This window comes from Liolophura sinensis, chromosome 1 (assembly GCF_032854445.1).
Source record: "Liolophura sinensis isolate JHLJ2023 chromosome 1, CUHK_Ljap_v2, whole genome shotgun sequence".
Classification (NCBI taxonomy): Eukaryota; Metazoa; Mollusca; class Polyplacophora; order Chitonida; family Chitonidae; genus Liolophura; species Liolophura sinensis.
Window position 1 is genome coordinate 45,637,976 of NC_088295.1, and position 17,588 is coordinate 45,655,563.

A 17,588-nucleotide genomic window follows, 5' to 3' on the forward strand; every position below is an offset into this window, starting at 1 on the left:
ACGAATTTATTCTGTGACAAATTTTTCTGATGGAGGAAATTACATTTTACTGGGATCCTACAGATTGGTTGAAAAAAGGATTGATTTTTTTTTTCAAAAAGACAAGAACATGCTGCCAATTATTGATCCATTATTTTAAGAGCAATTGTTGTAAGTGTAACGTTTGATAAACTCCAGATATAGCTGGAAGAGGCCAAATTGATTCTAGCAGCTACACCAAGGCAGATAAAAACAAATTACAGATGGAGACCTATAAGAGTCATGAATGCTGCTTCCATTCAATCAGTTGATCAGTTCAATCAGTCACAAGAGATTAAGTCAAGGCTGCTAAGGAAGTATGGCTAAAGAAAAATAGTATTTGCTACAAAATCTGATTAGTGGCTAAAGTGACTGGCTATAAAAAATGCTGATCCATGGGAAGCCCTGGAAAAGGAATACGCCTTCTGAGTCTTCCACATTTCTACAAACAGGAATGATTATCAACACCTTACCTATTTAATCCAGCCCGTCTGGATAATACAGTAGGGATAATACAGTAGGGAAAATTATGCAGTCTTACACGAAGCTTACTGGAGGCCATTTGCCTTCCACACAGATGACATGTCACATGTGGTAAAGTTCATGCAAGATATCTGGCTAATGGCTGGTAATTACCCTGGACCCTGTTTCCTCCACCATAATATACTGGCCCCCATGTAATAAGTGAAGGATTATTTAGTATGGCATCGAACAAACTACAAATAATGATCTTAATACCTGTAGCTGTGATACTGGAACAGTAAACTTCACTCTGCACACCTTATATTCTGCAGAAAAAACAGACAAGCTAAAATAGATGTTGCATTTTGGTGTTTGAATATGGAGAGAATTCTTTTTAAATACAGGTATGTGGGAAGAAAAGTACATTTATGTTTTCAAACAAATATAGATACAGCTCTTCCCACATACAACAGCAAGTTTTCATGGCATTTGTTAGAGAAAACAAATACATCAGCTTTGAACAGAATCATCTCTTTTATTTCAACCAATTTATCTGGTTGTATGTAAACTAATTTTTTATTTATGTACACATTAACATATCAAATAGGCTGTAAACAAAGTTTTATTTGAAAGAAGTAGTCCTGTAACTCTGCTTACAAACTCATATACATCTAAATATACAGGTAATATCCAACAACAACAGATACACCTGTACAGGCCTGATGCATTACAGCAGTACATGTCATAACATATAAAATATTGCTCAGCAGTAGTTTATGATATAATAAATGGAGATGTCTCTATGAAGAAAAAAGGGCAGCAGTAACAGTTGTGTGATATGAGGTACACCTTAATGTACATGTACCTGTAGAATTCACTGGGGATTGCTGTTCACTTTATATATCTGTTTTCATGGTTAACTGTATGGTGGTTTGATGCTTTGATGAGAGAAATGGCTCTGATGGGGGGACTGCAGTAAAATAACACAAGTCAATTCATTCATGTTGCAAAAAGAATATGTACCAGCATATGTGTTACAATGTGGGATTGAAATAAATAATTATCAAACATAATCAGAGTGTGAGGTTTACATGTATGTATGGTCACGGGATGAATAAAAGGTTTGTTTCAAAAAAGCAGCTTGATAATGTTTTTGAATTAATCTAAAATATAGAACTCCTTACTTAAACAAATAACAGGCATGTATGTGTATAAAGCGCATATACCAAGAACCTGCTGTGAATTCAGCTTCTCAAGCCATGTTACTGTGGGTGCATATGTTAGCAATTAAATTTAATTTTGATTTGAGTTTTCTAAAACATGCCTTAAAGAAAAGAGTAAAAACTGGGCTTCAAACACCAAGCAAAACCTCTTTGGAATGAAAGCGGACGACTGGTAATACATCACAGATTTATAAAATTCTCCATAAACATTATCAAAAAGTACACATAAAAATATATGCTGGATGATATAAAATGATTTTAAACATGAAATACATATATATATGCTACTTGTACTTCTACAAGCAACTGACATGCACTGCACTGACTAAAAAGTTGTGTGCATGTCTATAAAAGATGCAAGTTGTCTCAATTCTAATTTTCTTAAGTTTTTACATATCCTCAAAATACAAGATGACAAAGTCTTTCCTTTCATTCATATAATAATTTATGATTTTTTATGATCATATCATAATATTTTAAATGTTACTATTTTGTTATAAGGATTTGAGGACTGGAAAGAAGAAAAACATAAACTGATGCACTCATGCAAATATTTTAATGGAAATAGATGACGAGATGACGTTTTGCACAAATAATATTTCACCTAATCCCAAGGATTGCAAATTACACTTTTTATCATAATGAACATTTCAAAAATAGTCAATATTGTTGGAAATTTTTCCAAAGTCCTGATCAAGATTCCTATAAACATGTATAAACATAAAATGCTCCATCTTCTCAGTAAGTCAAACGACACAGCCATACAAGTCTTAGTCCTTCACATCATGGCTATGATTTCTTGGCAGTCCATTGCAGAGGGCTGTGTGTTACAGCCCAGAGAGGGTCTGTAGTGGGTGGAGGGTGGTGGTGGTGAGGGGGGGCAGGGTGCTCTTGTTTGTATAAATTGTAAGTGCTGTAGGTAGATTGTAAGTTGTAGAGATTGCGCCTAACAATCAAGAAATTTATGTTTTACATGACTGTTTTCCTGAAAAGATTTAAGGATTTTATTTTTTTCCAGGGACTGTTGCCTGCAGGGGTTGTACGTATGAGACTGTATGTTGTGGGAATTGTATTTTGTATGGATCTGTATTGCAGGAATTGTATGTTGTATGGCACTGTATTTTGGAGGGATTGCATCTTTACAAACCAGAGATTTTATGTTTTGATTCAGGTTTTATATGATGTAAATACAGCAAGCTTAAGGAGCTTCTAGATTCAAACACCAGACTTAAACACACACCCTTCTACAACATCAATACAGGGTACTAAGATGGTGTGGGTGCTGTTATTCTAAGCTCTTCCCTCCTGCCAGCATTGTCCCCTTCCTGACCCGCAGGTGTAAGGTAGCATTAGGGGTGAGGCCACAGCTTTGTAGGGAGACAGTGTCATCCTCCAGGATCCGGCTAGGGAATGTAGACATGATGTCATAGGCTGGGGAACCAGGCAATCTGAAACACAGACTCGGTATCAGATACAGGGCTAGTGTATTTTCTATTATAAATACACAAGCATATGTTGGAATTGTTACATGATACACTGACTGGATTTCTCATTTCAAGATCTTTGATCGTTGAATTTGAAGGGAAAACTCAACAACATGAGCTGAACATACATTTTTTCCAGCACCATGAGTTATTAGTATTCAATATTTTCTAGTGGCAAATGTCTCTGAGCCCAGAATGCAAAACGCTACAGGTATATTTTTTTCATTAACTGTGTTAAAAGCTGCAGTCAAGAAATTTTCACTTATATGACATGTTTGATGGCAGATAAGTTTATGGGTGGGGTACACCACTGCCCTTCTCCAGGGTGCCTATATTAATTCTGCATCCAAAGCAGCAAGATCTGGGTTTGGATCAGTCCCAGCAAACCAGCACTTAATCCATCAAAGCTGTTTCCAAATACAATAGTACTACCTATGAGTATCTAGGTATCTCCTCAAGTCTGCTACTGTGTCTGTGAACTTCATTTTCAACACAAAGGTTTTCTCCCCTGTTTCAGCTTTGATTCTCAGCGTGGTGATATTTCGTGGAGTTGGAGGTCTCTTCTTCTGATCGATTTCCAACCTGTAAAATAATAGTACATTCCACATTTTGAAAATCCAGCCAAATCTTGTTAACATATTAAAACTTTTCAACCTTCTCTCTAGTTCAACTCCATGCTGGACGGTGTCCAACAATTCTTCAGCATGCTATTCCAGTGAGGCACCACTATATTAAAATGTCAACACTGGGAATATTCTTTTAAAAGGAAAAATCCTTGTAATACGGTTGAACAAGTCCTCATGCCCAAGCAAAAAACAAATCAAACAGGACACAGAAATAATTTACTTTTGTATTGATAAGCTGTTCATTAAAGTATAAACTGAAGAACGCATATTATAATTCGTGTTAAACTACGGTTAAACCAGTGCCAGTCACAGAATACACACCGTTTCTTCATGTCCATGACAACTTGTGTTTCTACCACAGTCACATCATTGGCAGCTGAGGATGGCTGAGGGGAATAAGAACAATTCATGTACTGACATACATGTATAAAACTGGGAGTGTAGGTCATCTGTTCCCTGACGCCCTATGTAAACTTTGTATGATCTTGCACTGTGCACAATATGCTAGAAGATAATGTTAAGACTTTTGAATATAAAGTAATACAATGTTCATGTATTCGCTAATAAGAAATCACACAAAGTGAGAAAACGACAAACATGTTTTCATTTCTCTTCAACATTTTAACCATATTTTGCAAAACAAGAATGCATTTTTAATAAGGATTACAATAACTTAGATGGAGAAAGACTTAACTATAACTAAATACAACTCATGCATATGTGTGTCTGAAATCTTGCTAACAAACAGCAATTTCAACATTTCTCCTGCTTGTACCCATATATCCTGTCTGAGGGACTCCCTGATATCAATCACTCTCCCATCATGGATAACAGATGAGGGCAATAAGCCCAGGTATTGATCCACAAACACCTGTGTAGTGAGGACCTACCTGTATGTCCTGTCTGAGGGACTCCCTGATATCAATCACTCTCCCACCATGGATAACAGACGAGGGCAATGAGCCCAGGTATTGATCCACAAACACCTGTGTAGTGAGGACCTACCTGTATGTCCTGTCTGAGGGACTCCCTGATATCAATCACTCTCCCACCATGGATAACAGACGAGGGTAATGAGCCCAGGTATTGATCGACAAACACCTGTGTAGTGAGAACCTACCTGTATGTCCTGTCTGAGGGACTCCCTGATATCAATCACTCTCCCACCATGGATAACAGACGAGGGCAATGAGCCCAGGTATTGATCCACAAACACCTGTGTAGTGAGGACCTACCTGTATGTCCTGTCTGAGGGACTCCCTGATATCAATCACTCTCCCACCATGGATAACAGACGAGGGCAATGAGCCCAGGTATTGATCCACAAACACCTGTGTAGTGAGGACCTACCTGTATGTCCTGTCTGAGGGACTCCCTGATATCAATCACTCTCCCACCATGGATAACAGACGAGGGCAATGAGCCCAGGTATTGATCCACAAACACCTGTGTAGTGAGGACCTACCTGTATGTCCTGTCTGAGGGACTCCCTGATATCAATCACTCTCCCACCATGGATAACAGACGAGGGCAATGAGCCCAGGTATTGATCCACAAACACCTGTGTAGTGAGGACCTACCTGTATGTCCTGTCTGAGGGACTCCCTGATATCAATCACTCTCCCACCATGGATAACAGACGAGGGCAATGAGCCCAGGTATTGATCCACAAACACCTGTGTAGTGAGGACCTACCTGTATGTCCTGTCTGAGGGACTCCCTGATATCAATCACTCTCCCACCATGGATAACAGACGAGGGCAATGAGCCCAGGTATTGATCCACAAACACCTGTGTAGTGAGGACCTACCTGTATGTCCTGTCTGAGGGACTCCCTGATATCAATCACTCTCCCACCATGGATAACAGACGAGGGCAATGAGCCCAGGTATTGATCCACAGACACCTGTGTAATGAGAACCTACCTGTATGTCCTGTCTGAGGGACTCCCTGATATCAATCACTCTCCCACCACAGATAACAGACGAGGGTAATGAGCCCAGGTATTGATCCACAAACACCTGTGTAGTGAGAACCTACCTGTATGTCCTGTCTGAGGGACTCCCTGATATCAATCACTCTCCCACCATGGATAACAGACGAGGGCAATGAGCCCAGGTATTGATCCACAAACACCTGTGTAGTGAGGACCTACCTGTATGTCCTGTCTGAGGGACTCCCTGATATCAATCACTCTCCCACCATGGATAACAGACGAGGGCAATGAGCCCAGGTATTGATCCACAGACACCTGTGTAATGAGAACCTACCTGTATGTCCTGTCTGAGGGACTCCCAGATATCAATCACTCTCCCACCACAGATAACAGACAAGGGTAATGAGCCCAGGTATTGATCCACAGACACCTGTGTAGTGAGAACCTACCTGTATGTCCTGTCTGAGGGACTCCCTGATATCAATCACTCTCCCATCATGGATAACAGACGAGGGCAATGAGCCCAGGTATTGATCCACAGACACCTGTGTAATGAGAACCTACCTGTATGTCCTGTCTTAGGGACTCCCTGATATCAATCACTCTCCCATCATGGATAACAGACGAGAACAATGAGCCCAGGTATTGATCCACAGACACCTGTGTAATGAGAACCTACCTGTATGTCCTGTCTGAGGGACTCCCTGATATCAATCACTCTCCCACCATGGATAACATACGAGGGTAATGAGCCCAGGAATTGATCCACAGACACCTGTGTAATGAGAACCTACCTGTATGTCCTGTCTGAGGGACTCCCTGATATCAATCACTCTCCCATCATGGATAACAGACGAGGGCAATGAGCCCAGGTATTGATCCACAGACACCTGTGTAGTGAGAACCTACCTGTATGTCCTGTCTGAGGGACTCCCTGATATCAATCACTCTCCCACCATGGATAACAGACGAGGGCAATGAGCCCAGGTATTGATCCACAGACACCTGTGTAATGAGAACCTACCTGTATGTCCTGTCTGAGGGACTCCCTGATATCAATCACTCTCCCATCATGGATAACAGACGAGGGCAATGAGCCCAGGTATTGATCCACAGACACCTGTGTAATGAGAACCTACCTGTATGTCCTGTCTGAGGGACTCCCTGATATCAATCACTCTCCCATCATGGATAACAGACGAGGGCAATGAGCCCAGGTATTGATCCACAGACACCTGTGTAATGAGAACCTACCTCTATGTCCTGTCTGAGGGACTCCCTGATATCAATCACTCTCCCACCACAGATAACAGACGAGGGTAATGAGCCCAGGTATTGATCCACAGACACCTGTGTAATGAGAACCTACCTGTATGTCCTGTCTGAGGGACTCCCTGATATCAATCACTCTCCCATCATGGATAACAGACGAGGGCAATGAGCCCAGGTATTGATCCACAGACACCTGTGTAATGAGCACCTACCTGTATGTCCTGTCTGAGGGACTCCCTGATATCAATCACTTTCCCACCACAGATAACAGACGAGGGTAATGAGCCCAGGTATTGATCCACAGACACCTGTGTAATGAGAACTTACCTGTATGTCCTGTCTGAGGGACTCCCTGATATCAATCACTCTCCCACCACGGATAACAGATGAGGGTAATGAGCCCAGGAATTGATCAACAGACTGCTTGGGTCCTGTCAGTAAATTAACATCTATAACTTCACAGATTACAATTTTTGGGGTTTATACACAACTTCCAGTGAATAAGCAGTCATTAACCCTCTACTATATATTATCCACTGTAAATTGTAAACTTTCAGCAAATTATATTTAAAATAATCAACACAATTTTAATGATTACTACCTATGTTATAAATTATAAAGGATCATCACTGATTCATGTATACCTTATACACGAATACAAAAACTATAAAATGAAAATTTATTCATTTGTTATTCAGACAATTTCACGAGAAGAGACCTGGAATCTATTCCACAGACCAATCACATGCTCAGTAGATTGTTACTACCAGGGCAAAAAGTGGGGAGGACATGCATGAGATGCTGCCATGGTAGTTATGATCAACTTTAGACCACTATTGTTCTGTTGATCAGAGCACTGGCTGTAGACGTAGTACGTTTGTATTGTATGTGGGTGCGGATTTGCATGAAAGTGTACAACGTGTACAATGTTTTGTTATACATGTATGTGCTGCTCATATTATTTCATATCACAGGACTTTTAATACCAGTAGAGCTCTGGGCCCACTTTCACAAAACTGTGCAAGTCACATTTCTTGTAAGTTTTTGGTAAAAGATGTTGTTTACATTATAGTGCCATAAGGCAACGTCATTTATGAGAACAGTTACACAACTGATTTACGAAGTTGTGTGAAAGAGGGCGCAGTTACTGAACAGTTACAAAACTGATTTACGAAGTTGTGTGAAAGAGGGCGCAGTTACTGAACAGTTACACAACTGATTTACGAAGTTGTGTGAAAGAGGGCGCAGTTACTGAACAGTTACACAACTGATTTACGAAGTTGTGTGAAAGAGGGCGCAGTTACTGAACAGTTACACAACTGATTTACGAAGTTGTGTGGAAGAGGGCGCAGTTACTGAACAGTTACACAACTGATTTACGAAGTTGTGTGAAAGAGGGCGCAGTTACTGAACATAATACATAACTGCTGCAAAAGGAGAAAAGGAAAAGAGAGAAAAGAGTAGAATTTTAAAGCATAAAAAACTAAACCAGTGCACACCCCCCACCACAACCACTCACCTGGTAACTCTGTCTCTTCCACCAGCCCCTGGGTGTTCTCTGCACTGGCTGTCTGTGTCCCCAGGTTTAGATTACTGGGTATCAGCCGTGAGGGTTTGGTCTCCCCACCCAGCAGTTGTCCTGACCCCTTAAACACATCATCATTCCGCTTGTCTCTGAAGAAGACTTCTCTCTTGTCTGTTATCTGGGCAAAGGAACATGATGAGTATAATGATTATGTGAATGTGTGGCTCATTATAAAGGAACATAACTGTTTCCAAACAACCCAGGTATGCAGCCATACATGAATATATATATATATATAAACAAACTGTTGCTGTAGAATTCAAGCATGTCCTTTTACAATATCCAGCTGCCATCAGGAAGATTTCTAACAATATATAAAACAATATACATGTAATATTTTCCCACATTTAGATTGAAGCTGACACTCACTGATTTCAGATGACACAAGTGCATAATGTATTAAACTGAACTGTTCATCTTTTAATAATTGGCACCATCCTTTAACATATTCCTATAGACAAACTGTACAAAAATGGCGACAACAAAAAAAAAAACATAACTTTGTTGAAAATGGACAACAAAACTTGAGCTTGATCTCACAGTAGCTTGAGGTGGTGAAGCTGTGTACAATTTTTAATTCAGAATAAGAAACTGTTTTGCAGTGTAGACCTGGATTTCATGCCTTTGACTCTATAGACCTGATATGTTTCAGGGAATTAGCCTCTAAAATGTGAGGACCATCGTCCCTGAAGTTGGAGAGTCTTTGATACGCAAGTTTCAATTTTTCTAACTCTCAGAGGCTGTGTATTATAAGTATCTATATATATATATATGTATATACCTGTAAGGGGATGCCCTCAGGGTACCTGTTCTGAAGCTCTGTGGGAAAGTAACCATCCATCAGGTCTTTCACACACTGCTGGGTGGCGGGGTCCGTGAAGGGGCGGAATGGACCAGCAAACAGGACAATACCATTAGCATACAGGACTAATGGTACAGAGTCAGGAATCTGAAATAAACAGAAAAATCATCACATATCACTTTAATAGTTATTTGTATTATCTTATTTTGACAGGACTACGTTCATGACTTTATACACTCATTGAATGCATTACTTGTTTAGTAATGAGACAGCAGCAGAACAGCCTACAGGACTTATACTGTATATATAATTACTGTATGTTTATAGAACATAAAACTACATGTATTTAGTATATATATTCAAAAGCAAAACAAGATTGCAGGTGAACTAAATATCATTTCTACAGCAGATATAGGGAAATTGGCAATCTGGTTTAATACTGGGCCAGCAACTGCCAAAAGGCGTGAGATAAAATGCATATGCATGATAACTGGTCGTAGCCCAGACAATAGGCCATACCTATTTATGCTGTACTAAGTAGACATAGGGAAAATGGCATGGCTGTAGCAATGGACAAATGTGAGGCATGACAAATGGTCACATCCGTATCTCTATCTATGTATTTTGACTTTTGACTTTGGATAACAAGTGTCCATGATTATACAAGAAAATTATATGCAAGAATTATGCCAGCATTACAGTGAGAGGAAACTGCGCACAGCCCCGGGGAAACCCATGACCATCCACAGGCAACTGGCAGACTTTCCCATGTACGGCTGGAGATGATTAAGCCATCATAAGCTGGACTTTAACTCACAGGGACCGCACTGGTGGGAGGCTCCTGGGTCATTCTGGCGTGCTGGTGTACTAATCCCCTCAGCCACCGAAAAAAACAGTTATTAGTAGAACACATGAAAAGCCTACTCTCATGCCTGTGTTAACTGACAACCAGTGTCCCACCTTAAGTCTTGCCCCGTCTGTAGTCCTCTGTACCCTTGCCACTCCCTCCCCGGCCAACACGTTCAGTTCCTGCACATTCTTTATCAGCTGATTGTAGTCCACCTTCAGCTCAGTTGTGGGCACAGATGCTCCTGTTATATTTGTACAAATTTGTGAAGGTAAAAATATCTTGAAATTTTATTTATTTTTCTCCTTCATAAACAAGTATGAATTTGACTCCACCAACCCTCCTGAACTTTCATTCCATACATGGGAGGATCTTTAATATTTGAGTATATCAAAGCTAGAAATTTTGAATAAATTTGACATGAAAGCTCCAATTACCAAATATACATTTAAAATGTAGTGAACCCTTACGAAATTATGCTGAAGTACTAGTATACTGCAGGCTTTCTTCAAAAACTCTAACAAAATATAAACCTGCAGGATAACATTTATATGATTCGGTAATACTGCCACAAGTCGGTAGCTTTTTATGCATGCTTCTGTCATACTTCCAGAACTTTGAATGATTTGCCCTATACCGCTGTCATACTTCCAGCATTTTGAATGATTTGCCCTATACTGCTGTCATACTTCCAGCATTTACAATGATTTGCCCTATACCGCTGTCATACTTCCAGCATTTTGAATGATTTGCCCTATACTGCTGTCATACTTCCAGCACTTAGAATGATTTACCCTACACCCATCATACTTCCAGCATTTAGAATGATTTGCCCTACACTGCTGTCATATTTCCAGCATTTCAAATGATTTGCCCTACACTGCAGCCTTACTTCCAGCACTTACAATGATTTGCCCTTCTATTGCTGTCATATTTCCAGCAGTTAGAATGATTTGCTCTATACTGCTGTCATACTTCCAGCACTTAGAATGATTTGTTCTACACCGCTGTCATAACTTCCAGCACTTAGAATGATTTGCCCTACACTGCTGTCATATTTCCAGCATTTCGAATGATTTGCCCTATACTGCTGTCTTACTTCCAGCACTTAGAATGATTTGCCCTACACTGCTGTCAGACTTCCAGCACTTAGAATGATTTGCCCTATATTGCTGTCAGACTTCCAGCACTTAGGATGATTTGCCCTATATTGCTGTCATACTTTCAGCACTTAGAATGATTTGCCCTATATTGCTGTCACACTTCTAGAACTTAGAATGATTGCCCTATACTGCTGTCATACTTCCAGCACTTAGAATGATTTGCCCTATACCGAGTACTGTTGTTATACTTCCAGCACTTAGAATTATTGCCCTACACTGCTGTCATACTTCCAGCACTTACAATGACTTGCCCTATATCTAGTACTGCTGTTATACTTCCAGAACTTGAAATGTTTTATGTATATTCCACTGTTGGACTGCCAGCACTTTGAGTAATTTTCTCTACAGTGTTGTTATAATGCCAGAACTTCAAATCATCTCAAGTGCTTTCCAAAAATGATGATACTGCAAAAATACTTCCAGCAAAATTTTCCAATGGTTACATAAAACCACCATTATGATTTGTAACTTGGAGCGGCAGAGGTCTGGTAGCTAGAGGTGATTAACTGTCTTTCAATTGCTAGAATGCACAAGGTCTTGGACAACAAATTTGTAGATTACCGCGCTCTCACTGCTTGTGGAGCTTAACTGAACCTAACAATTTATTAGATCAAATTTCCCTCAACAACCCCCATGAACTTCCATTCTAAACATGGAGGATATTTAATATTTGAGTATATCAAAGCTAGAAATTTCAATTAAATTTGACATGAAAGCTCCAATTACCAAAAGTACCTTTCAAATGTGATGAAGGCTCCAGTTTATTTACATATGACATACAATGAAAGCTCCCATTGCATCTGACAAGAAGTGACTGCTCACATCAAACAGTGCTACTGCTTATGTGGACAAGTGACAGGCAGAATATACCATATTGAATTTACCTGGTCTCCATATGCCCTGGTTACTTTTAGTGGACTGAGTATCGTCTTCATCGCTGTCGGCCTGATAGACATCTGAGTCATCGTCAGCAGACTCACCCACCCACACCATCCCATAGTCGGCCAAGAATTGCTACAGATACACAATTTAAGAATGAGATGCAAACATAAATACAAACATACACCAGACTGACCGATCTGTGTTTAAGGCCTTACTTAAGAATTGCCCAGTTATAGAATGGCAGCCAGTTTTCAGGATGCAGGAAACCAGTATGACCAAAGTAAACCACCAACCTTTGTCAAATTACTGACAGAGTTTCACACCAGGGAAGCTACAATGCACATGCACGTATATGCATATGTAAATATGGCCAGCCAACCTTAAGACAATCGATAATCACACTGCAGCAAATCACAGCACACTGACAGCAGGCTAACAAAATACTGGCAGAAGGCAGGTCTGTTTGATATGCTGTCCTCAGAGAAACTAAGTGATATACATGACGGTAGAAGCCATAGTGTGAAAGAAACCTAGTATACACATGCCCTGAGCACACTGGTAGAATTGATAATTGAAAATTTCAAGACTGTTATTATTTCTGAGTGTAATTTCCCAGTCCTAAATTGTTTCTGACATTCATTCACCATGTAAATTGAAATTTATTCAGTTTATCTTGTCTTCAATACCACATTGTACATGTACATTCAAGATCTGTTTTCATTACATCTGCTACTTCGTGATTCGTGTTACATTTCTGTATGAACAGACATGATAAAATTTGCCATAGTAGGATAATTGTGCAATATTTACACAGAAATGAACTTATTGCTAAATAATGCGACTAAACGCACTTTGTAGAAAATCAATACCAATGACACTGTTAAGATAACTTCCCTCTTACATCATACCTCCATTTCATGAATCTGCTGCTGGAGAAGCAAGCACTTTTTTTCTAAATGCTGTGTTTTTCCAGGACTGTCCGATTCTGAAATGATGTAAGACAAACTATACGTGCATGTCATTATATGTGTGCTATAATACTTTGTTGCAGTTACAGCCATTTTGAAAACATGATGTAAGATGATTTTAATGCAGAAAGTCATGCTAAATGCAGCATTAATTTAGGCACATTACATTTTTTTTCTTTTTCTGGCCAATGTACACACTTCCAGGACATATTTTACTTACCTCTGGCTTTATTCAAAATTTTCACCTTGTCTTCTAATATTCGAATTTTCTTATCCTGCAGATACATAAAATCCATCATAAATGATTTGTTTGTTTGCTTAGGAGTTTAATGCTGTTTTCAAAATTATTTCAGATTTATAATACAGAAAGCAGTAGAGCCTTGGTAAAGTCTTGGCTGAGAATTAGTTTGTGCCAGACTGACTTTTTAAGGAAATTACATGCACTATATCAACATACAGGGAGCTTGTTTATAGAATGTGGCTACCGGCCACTTGGGCCCTGCTAATTTTGTACAACATCTGAGCTGGTATTTGCCTACTTTTTCGAATGCTCCTATTTTACTCCTAATTTTCTATCAGGTATTGAACCCGATATTCTCATTAATCAGATCAAGCCTAACACTTACACGTGTACATCTGGGTGATAGTCTCCCATCACAAAAAACTCACAATTTGTGACAATTCATCTGGTACATGTAAATTATATTTATTTATTTATTTATTTGATTGGTGTTTTACGCCGTACTCAAGAATAGTTCACTTATACGACGGCGGCCAGCATTATGGTGAGTGGAAACCGGGCAGAGCCCAGGGGAAACTGACGACCATCCGCAGGTTGAAGAGGAAGCCAGCATGAGCTGGACTTGAACTCACAGCGACCGCATTGGTGAGAGACTCTTGGGTCATTACGCTGCGCTAGTGGAGGCTCCCTGTAACTTATACGCAATCTGTTTCTTCTAGTTATTATTTTAACTTGTTTATGGGCAATCTATTCATTGTTATTGTACATGGAATTACCTTATCACAGATATCTTTGGTCTGATATTGAACTTTCTGCTCCAGCTGGGCCAATCTAGCCATCATGATGGACATCAGCTCATGGTCAGACGTTTCTATCAAGCATGAATGATACACGGTTAATCTGTTTTCTTGGCAGGGTTATGTCGCATTGACCTTCAAATGGATGCTTCCAAATGGTCAAACGCAGAAAAAATCCAAAAAGTCTACAGTTTATTTTGGGTCCTGAAAATTACCTCGTCTGTAAGAATTCTTTTTTTTTTTTTTTTTTTGATTTCATAGTAATGTTTCTTGCATTGTGATTGTACTTTCTTCTTCATCAATATAGACAAAAAAGATATTCTTAATGTAACCATGTTAATGCAAAATGAAAAATACATGCATATTAACCACCATATTTAAAAATCACTATTCTTCACTTAATCAGAATATAATCTTTCACTTTAATGACAGATTAAAACTTTAGTTTATTACTGGGATTCAACAACAATAAAGTACATGTATTTCAATCAGCCTTCCACATACTTGTGCTTGTAGTTGATCTTGGACTTGTCTGGACACTATTAGAGTTGCTTCCCCTGGACACATTTGATCGCCCACTTGATGCATCTGAAGGTTTTGGCAACCCACCAAGAAAAGGGTCCCTCATGCCTCTGGGGCGAGAGGATGCCATGCTGCTTGTGATCTCGTCCAGGAGTTTGTGTTCATCATCTGTGAAAATAAAACATAGGTACATGCCAAATTAGTATTCACCTCCATTGACACAAGAAGACACATGTATGTCAAATCAATTAAGCTCAACTCATATTTCACTAGACAGCAAGTCCAAACTGTAACCAACATTTGTTTGTCATTAAAATGAGGTACATCCCCATGGATATGAAATATAAATTTGTTAAAGGAGAAGAAAATGATGCCAAAATAAGATGAAAGAGCATCAAAACTTATTTGCAAATATGATCTTTAATATTTTTTTGGATTTTTTTTTTTTCAAGAGAAAAGGGTGTTTGAAAATATTTTTGTATGGTGGGTATTTGGGACCAACTTTTGGTATTTATCGTTGTTGCATAACAATGTTCTAAGTAAAGATGTGATGCTTGTCTCATAAATTTATTTGAATGAAAATTTGTTGTTTATATCGAAACATATGCATTTAACCTAAATTATGATAATATTTATGAACATATTAAAAATATAAATATGATCCAAATTGAGATTTAATGCATCTGCTAGCTGAAAAGAACAAATTCTAGTGCAAAAATATTTATTAAACCTGTGTTACATCCTCATTTATGACATTATCAAACAAAGACTATAAATACCAATAGGTGGTCCCAAATACCCACCATACAACTATTATTTTCAAGTGTCTTTTCTCCTTGAGGAGAAATCGGAAAAAATATTCAGATCATTCAGACCACATTCAGGAATAAATTTTTGCACTCTTTCATCTGAACTTTATGTCATTTTTATATTTTCTCCACCTTTAAGGAAATGAAAACAAAGACAAACTGTTTCTTTAATTTCCTGTAATAAAATAAAAAACACTTTTATCATTTATGGTTATATAGCCATCTAAAGCTACATCCATCTTCACTCTGATTTACACCAAACCAAGATTGGATAAACAAACTGAAGACACACACTGAAATACACAGTCGTTCATATTCCATACATGCCTCAGAGTATTGTTTGGACCTAGCTAGGTCAGTTATACCCTGAGGCATGTCCAGGACTATGAACAAAGGTTCATGATGTTAATTACCTGTATATCCTGGTCTAAAGGGAACTAATGGCTTCTTAACATCATTGGAACTGCAAAATGAAATACTGAATTACAGTTTACAAATACATTTGCAGGGCTTCCGTGACCAAGTGGTTAACGTGCTCATAAAGCCTCTCACCGATGCCATCACAGTATGTTGCTCTGCATGAGGTCAAGTCCAGCTCATGTTGGTTTCCCCAACCTGAGGATGGTTGTGGGTTTTCCCTGGGCTATGTCTGGCTTCCTCCCACCATAACGCCACTGAGGAATAAGTGAAATATTCTTAATTGAGCACCGCCAGTTAAACACCAATCAAATAAATAAATAAATAAATGATGATAAATACTGCAGGTTTGCAGTTTCATACATTGTAACTACAAAAAAAATGTTGTCATATTCAAACATATGTGCTATTAATTAATAATGACACTGAATCAGTTATGTCAATGATTCAAGTTAGGCCTCGCCACGATATGGCTGAGATATTGCCGATGTGGCGTTAAGCCATAATCATTCATTCAATCATTCATTCAACGTAGGCCTATGTACCATATTGTAATTTGCACATTAAACTTAAAACTTACCACTACGTTGTGGCTTAAACATATTGAAATTCAAGACATTACTTCAAATTCACTCAATAAGTGGTAAGCACCAATGACGAAAATAACAACACATCGTGGATGTACTGTCTACCATACCCCATCGCCAAATGTCCCAGGCCCAATGCTGATTTGTGGTTCTTTTTCAAACTTGACAGGGGTGAACTCATCGTTGAATCGACGTTTCCTCGAGCGCTGTTTGAGGTACTCCTTCGTTTATCGTAACAAACACAATATGCTGTTCATTTTGAAAACCATCTCCCTAAAAAAGTTTGTATAAAAAGTGTATAAAATAAGTCATTTGCTATCAAATTTAAAATCTTGCGTGTTTCCATGGCTTGTAAACAAGACTGAGTCGCGCCACAACGGAAGTCGAGCGGTGCTACAAATTGACCCAAAAAGGCAAACCTAAATTTGATCCGGCAGGCGGACATTTCTGTGGAGATAACTGACACTTCTTATTCCAGTTGACGTTCTGAACAATGGCAAGCCTACATGTTTGTATACTTTACATGGTATTCTTTGACAGTCCATGACTACTATTTACGTGGGTGTGAAAATATCGCTGTAATTATATACAAGCGCTCAGTTTGTCACGCCGCAGTCATCACGTGAAAACCAGTACCGGTATATGCACCTAAGCATGGACATATACCTACGTTAATACAATGGCAACTTGCATTCGCATGGTTTTACATAGCTTTCCACGATCGTGCGATGACTCGTGACGTGACTATATGAACAACTGACACACAATTAAGCGTCTGAATCATATACATATAGCTTGTGACGTGTATATGAAGGACTGATAGACGAGCATCTAAACCATACATCATGACGTATGAATGAACCATTGCATTTATTTACTTATTTATTTGATTGGTGTTTTACTCCGTGCTCAAGAATATTTTACTTATACGACGTAGGCCAGCATTA

General features: G+C 39.0%; 1 protein-coding gene across 1 annotated transcript; it reads right to left on the reverse strand.

Annotated features, from left to right (window-relative positions):
• Nucleotides 1-2,583: 2,583 nt before the first annotated feature.
• On the reverse strand, nucleotides 2,584-16,987 carry LOC135481800 (UBX domain-containing protein 11-like). Its single transcript, XM_064761517.1, has 14 exons — nucleotides 16,752-16,987; nucleotides 16,051-16,100; nucleotides 14,811-14,996; nucleotides 14,286-14,380; nucleotides 13,489-13,543; nucleotides 13,209-13,285; nucleotides 12,303-12,432; nucleotides 10,369-10,499; nucleotides 9,388-9,555; nucleotides 8,541-8,724; nucleotides 7,349-7,452; nucleotides 4,135-4,199; nucleotides 3,620-3,769; nucleotides 2,584-3,151 (listed from the first exon to the last, which is right to left on the reverse strand). The coding sequence occupies exons 1-14, from the start codon at nucleotides 16,820-16,822 to the stop codon at nucleotides 2,989-2,991; spliced, it is 1,629 nt and encodes a 542-aa protein (XP_064617587.1). The 5' UTR covers nucleotides 16,823-16,987; the 3' UTR covers nucleotides 2,584-2,988.
• Nucleotides 16,988-17,588: the final 601 nt, after the last annotated feature.

Excerpts from the sequence above, each read along its gene's own strand:
- LOC135481800 (XM_064761517.1), bottom strand. The coding sequence starts at position 16,822 with ATGAGTTCACCCCTGTCAAGTTTGAAAAAGAACCACAAATCAGCATTG. Across the intron at positions 4,200-7,348 it reads CCCTCAGACAGGACATACAG|CCATCCTCAGCTGCCAATGA; the intron begins GTAAGTTCTCAT and ends TATTCCCCTCAG. Across the intron at positions 3,770-4,134 it reads GTCATGGACATGAAGAAACG|GTTGGAAATCGATCAGAAGA; the intron begins GTGTGTATTCTG and ends ATTATTTTACAG.